At 45.0% G+C, this 5925-nt stretch overlaps 1 protein-coding gene across 2 annotated transcripts in view; it reads right to left on the reverse strand.

Annotated features, from left to right (window-relative positions):
- LOC130586162 (phenylalanine-4-hydroxylase-like) overlaps window positions 1-4129 on the reverse strand; it is a 22517-nt gene extending 18388 nt beyond the window's left edge. The window contains exon 1 of one of the 2 annotated variants that reach the window (XM_057386881.1): window positions 4003-4129. In XM_057386881.1, coding sequence (XP_057242864.1) covers window positions 4003-4044 — 42 coding nt within the window. In that variant the 5' untranslated portion in view covers window positions 4045-4129. Of the gene's footprint in view, window positions 1-2911; window positions 3033-4002 lie in introns of those variants that run through there. The other variant, XM_057386882.1, reaches the window with a different exon arrangement.
- Window positions 4130-5925: the final 1796 nt, after the last annotated feature.

The following is a 5925-nucleotide window of genomic DNA, read 5'->3' on the forward strand; positions in this document are numbered from 1 at the left end:
AAAAATATATTAACATTTTATATATATATATAATGTTAATATATATAGCAAATATATACAAACAAATATATATAGCACAAAAATATATTAACATTCACCCTGGGAGTGAGTTTTGCCTTCCTCCTTTTCCCTTTTGCACAGCATCAGCAATGTAAAAATGATGTRAAACAGCTCTGAGTGGGAATAAAAACAACTGCTGCTGCCAGAGGCTGAGCAAATCTGAATTTATGGTGGTGGGGACACAAATCCCTTCTCTCAAACCAGAGCCTTTGTCAGAGAAAGGTGGTCAAAAACATCAAAAATATCATCAAGGTAGTCAAAAATTTCAGCAGCTTAATGTCTTTGCCTCTCTTCACCTCTCAGGGACGACTGGGAACATTTCTGCACTTTGGTTTCAGTCCTTCCCTCGCGTTTTCTGTTCATCAGCACTCAGAATTAAGCAGAACAATGTGGATAAGCTCTGTGCAGCATTCACAGGAGGGATGTGGAAGGTGATTTAAAAACAAAATAACAGCATGGAACACAGAAAATAAAAAAAAAAAATATAAAAAAAATAAGGAAAACATTGAAGCAAACACTTAAATCCTCCCTAAATCCCATAATGAGTAAAGACTCAGGGCGAGATGTGTTTTCATTTATGTTTGTTCCTTTTCTCTTATTGATCTTTCTGCTCTGCAAATTCCAAAAGGCAATTTCCAGTGTTCTCAAAGGTTTCTTTTCATTATTTTCATGGTTCTCATTACTGGAATGTCTTTGCATGACTCTACATATGTTTCTTTCCACAAAAGCCCTGTTAAGCAGGGAAGAGCCACTTCAGAAAAAAGAAACTGAGCCCTGGAGTGAAGGGAGATCTTAAAAATCTCTCTGTGTGCTTGACACAGCAGGTAAATGCCTGCTGACATTTCAAGAATCTCTTAATTTTTCTGATATCAGAGCAAATTTGATGCGCAACCATCACAAACTTTTGGGGGTCCAAATTAATGTCTTACTTGTTTGTTTGTTTCTTTTTTTTTTTAACATCTGCTGGCCTCAGACAAATTGCCTGTGGTTGGTATTTCGAAGATCACACCACCCATCTGCCACACAGATCAGTTCCTGGAGTAACAAATCCTGGGCCAAAACTCAAATCAAGATACCCACTCAATCATTCCTCATGAAAATCTGTATTTCAACCCTCATTATGGCTATTGCTTAATTGAACATATAAATCAGAGTACAAATAGCCTCAGTTCCCAAATATTGTCCTCAGTAAATGTAGTCTTTGTGGAAACAAATTAATAATCAAATCCAGCTGCCCTGGAGCCATAAAGCTCTTGGTGGGACTGCATGTCCTGAGGCAGAGCTGTTTTCTTTTGTAAAATTAAAAATTGCTGATTCTTCACTCTGTGTCCCAGGCTGCCTCCAAGGTTGCTGCTACAAGCTGGCCACACATTTTTCTATCTGGCTTTGTTTYCAGAGGCTGCACAGGGTTTTCCAGATGTGTTCCAGCTTTATGAGGGAGCTCTGGTGGGCACTGCAGTGGAAGTGTAGGCTTTGTGCACCAGAAGGGAGATTTCCACCTGTTTGATTGTCACACCTCCTGCAGCATCTCTGAGCCCTCATCCAGCCAGGGAGACTGCCCAGCTCTTACAAGGAAAGCACCAGGAGGAAAAGCTGCTGCAAGTGTTGTGTCAGCTGGATAATGAAACCCATTTACACCTCCTGCAACCACGAGGGAAAGCAATGACAGGAGTCTGGCAAAAATCAAAACAAAATGTCTCTAGTATTGAAACTTCATGACAGTGTGACCTCAAAACTGTCACCTCAAATACTGCCCATGCATTGCTTTTCCCTTCTGTTTTCACCCACAGCAGCCAAAACTGATCCCAAGGACAGAGCTGGGCTCCACCAGGGTCTGTGCRATGGATGGAGATTTTGTGTTGTGCTGTCTGTAGTGAAAGTGTTCTAGAAGACGTGCATTTGCATATTTAAAATATTCTCACCAAGTCAAATTACACAACAGATTGACTTGACTCTGAGTGACAAATGAAGAGTTTGTGATTTGGATACTTGCAGGGGATATAAGGCAAAGTTTAARGCCTGCAAGGTAGTTCTGATGAAAATAATCGATTTCTTTGTACAATTAAATTAATTTTAAAACCTTTCCAAACTCATTGGAAGTCTTGATTTGACCACTAGTGTTGATTTTTTGAGACCATCTGCCTTCAGTCATTTTCTCACTCTTGTAAATTGATTTATGTTGGTGCTCAAAAGAAAGACACTCTGCAGAAAGAGTGATGCTCTAAACAGCCTCATATTTGTTTAATTTCTTGCACATCTGCATATAAATTCAGCTCACTGGAAGGTGTTTTAACCAGCACCAGCTCGTGCCTGAGCCTGTCACTGAGGTGGCATTTTTAACTGCCAGGGGGAAGAAGACTAAAATGATTGTTTTCCTGGTACCCAGCTCTTCTCAATCGAAATAGAGGCAGTGTCCATCATCCATCACTGCACACAACAAACCTCAGCACGTGCCCTGGAGGTGAAACACAGCAGCTCACACTCAGGCACTCAGTTATTGCTGAGCTTTTTTAATACCTGTGTGTAATTTTATCTGCTGATCAGTTTTTCCATCCTCATTTCAAATTCTGGTTTCTTGTTCCTCGACACATGAGGAGGAATTGCAGTTTTGGGGWAGTTCTGCTCTCCTGCTATCGTTGTGATCATGATTCAGAGTTGAAGAAATCATTTTATTGCATTTAGATATTGTCTCTATGATTCATATACGTGACATAAAAATAGCGTGGAATAAATTCAGCTCCAATTTTCTTCCAGGAAGTAAAACAATAACCGCTTGATAAGCATGAACAACCATTCCTGGACCAAACACAATCTCAAAGAAAGTGGTATGTAGATGCMAGGATAGGTTTACCTGAGCACAAAWCTGCATTTTTAGTTAACCCTTTTGAACACAGATTGATATTGCCTTTCTGAAACAGGTGGCAGTACTAGGGGTCAATACYATAATCCCATCAGCCTTCTAATCCATTTAGCTAAAGCACTTCAGAGTGAATTCCAACACTGKTAAAGCCAGAGGAAGTTTTTTCTTGGAGTTTCAGGGATACAAAATTTCCACCTCAGTGTTGTAAAGTTCAGACTTACTGGGGGAAAGAAAAAGGGAAAAAATAATCCAAATGAAAATATTTCTAAGTTACTGGTGAACATCGAACTCTTTTCCAAGTCAGATTTCTTAAGGTATTTAAATGCTGATCTCCAAAGATGTCATTGGAACCAAGAAACKACAGAACTTGGATAAGTAGCAAGGTGAGAGCCCAGAGAAGTGTTGTGGGAGCTCGACCTCAGCACACAAACAGTAGGAACACAAAATTCCTTGGCATCTCTGCTCTTATAAAAAAAACAGAAGCCCATTTTTTGCACATCTCATGCAGCTGGTCTCTGGCTTCAGCAGCAGTGCATAGGACACACAAGTGCAGAATTTGSTCCTAATAATTAACCACGCTGTCCTCAGGTTGTGTCACTTGTCCCTGCCGTGACATCAGTGCCAGTATTTGAAAGCCACAAACCTCAGGGCTTTTTTCCTGTGTTTCCCAAAGCAAAGAGTTCAAAGCCAGTCAGTAAACATTTAAAAAGGGGACACCAAAGAGTCCCAAAATTTAACAAAAAGCTCCACCAGAAGACCACATAACTTTATCTGTTTTCCTTTAACAAAAGAAGACAGCTTTCTTTCATCACACACATTTCAGACCTCTAATAAGCTGCTGGTCTTTTCTGATTTTTTTGTCTCTTTGCTGTGCATGCAAGGACACTGCTGCAATGTTCGTTGCACTTTTGTGAGCACAATTAACAACTGAGAAGCTGCCAGAAGTGCTCAGGTACCACAAAACACCAGGACAGGCCACCTGGACTGTTCCCCTCTTGGGTCAGAGAGGGGAGGGCAAGATTTGCAAGAGCAGGAGTGAGGCAGGACCTCCTCAAAAAGCAGGCAGAGCCGCCACCACTCACCTGGAAAAGGTCACCGTTCATTTTGCTGTGCTGTGAGTCCATCTTGCAGAAGCAGCAGCGCCTGCCCAGGGAGGACACTCCACTCCAGCAGGTGAAGCTTTCTGAGCGAGCCGCAGCGGCTGGACTCCGTGTGAAGGTATTTAAAGTGCAGCAATGAGCAGAGCCATCCCCTGGGCCGGCTCCGTCCCCTGGACAGGGTGCCAAAGGGGCGTTCTGTCCCATCCCAGCCCATCCCATCCCATCCCATCGCACCCTCGGCGGGCACACGGACCGGCCACCCCTGTCCCCCGCGGGTGCCACCGGCTGCTCCTGTCCGCGCCACCGAGGAGGAGCAGTGCTCTGAATGAGCCTCCTTCCCCCTCCTGATCGCCCTGGGCTGTTCGCATTTCCTCAGGTTTCCAGCTCGGGCTCCTGCCCGCTCCTTCCCGCTGCGGCTGCGGGCTCAGCCCCCGGTGCGGCTCCCATCGCGGAAACTCCGCTTGGAGGATCTGCTCCTCCCCAGGATCTGCTCCTGCCCAGGATCTGCTCCTGCCCAGGATCTGCTCCTGCCCAGGATCTGCTCCTCCCCAGGATCTGCTCCTGCCCAGGATCTGCTCCTCCCCAGGATCTGCTCCTCCCCAGGATCTGCTCCTCCAGGATGTCAAACATCAGGCTTGCAATGCTCTGCGAAGCGCAGCACTGAGGGATTTGTCCTTTAGTAGGGTCTGTGGGGCTGCTTTCAAAGAGCTCAGAGAACTGGAGGTATCGCCCCGCTCACCCGACACTGGGGAGAGAAACACGGTACGAGGAAATGTGGGATAGGAGTTATCTGCACGGACCTCACTGGGATATGAACCTGAACATGGGGAAAGGGAACAAGGCAAAGGAAGGGAAGGAGCAGGAAAGAGCAGGGCAGAGCTCCAGGGCTCTGGAAGATGTGGAACTGCAGAAGATGTGGGTCAGCTATAGTGTCAGCCATGGGGAGCACAAGGGTGAGGCACATAAACGGYTTCAGGAAAGGTTAATGTAGTACTGGTATGAAAAACCCCAGATTTGGGTTAATCAGAGTCACCAGAGCAGGTATGGGAAATTGGAAAACTGTAACCCAGTATCAGAATCAGGTGAAAAAATGAAGCAACAGGGCAAGCACCTACCCTGCAATTTGGGGAGATAAAGTCTTACAGAGGAAAAATGTGTCAAGGCACATACTCTGGTTGCATTTTCACAATGAACACAAATTCTCTTTGCAGTTATTTTATCCTTGAGGGAAGCTCAAGGATACTGCACACACTTGTGCAAGCTCAGATTGCTGAACACCAGCAAACACTTAGTGTGAATTGTTCATTTGTACAAAATCCAGTAACCTCACAGCAGTGGGGAAWCTGAGTGGAGCCATTTTCACAGTTCTCAGTCCAAATCCATGTTGAACTCCATGGCTGTGGAGTCAGAACCCATCCCATAGAAATTACCAGCTATGTAACATGCATCAGAAGGAACTCAGCGCTTTGCAAATACGTGATCTTTTTACGAAGAGCTGCTTCTTTGTGCATCCTGAAACTGCACGTAGGGATAGAAAGTTAATTTCTGAAGTGATCAGCAAGCCCGTGGTCTGAGCAGGTCAAGCCAGAGCCGAATGTGATGCAGACAAACACACTGGACGGGGCAAGGAGAGGCAGAACAGGAGGGGAAGGTATCCCCAGTAAYTGACAGTGGTATAAAAACAGCTGGTTTTTAGCTGTTCAGCCAGTAAATTCATTACAATAGCCAGCATTTTGTGTCCAGTGTTTGTGCTGCACAAGGCACAGCCCCATCCATGACAGGGACACTGAAGGACACCTTGGAAGAGGGTGAGATGAGGATGGTGACAGCACTGATGGTGGCAGTCCCTGTGCAGGAGGGACAGACTCCAGCAACGAGTCCTGTTCACTGTCCCCACACACTGTG

The sequence above is a fragment of the Malurus melanocephalus genome, unplaced genomic scaffold, assembly GCF_030028575.1.
Source record: "Malurus melanocephalus ecotype Western Australia unplaced genomic scaffold, MMel_1.1 scaffold_1089, whole genome shotgun sequence".
Taxonomy (NCBI): domain Eukaryota; kingdom Metazoa; phylum Chordata; class Aves; order Passeriformes; family Maluridae; genus Malurus; species Malurus melanocephalus.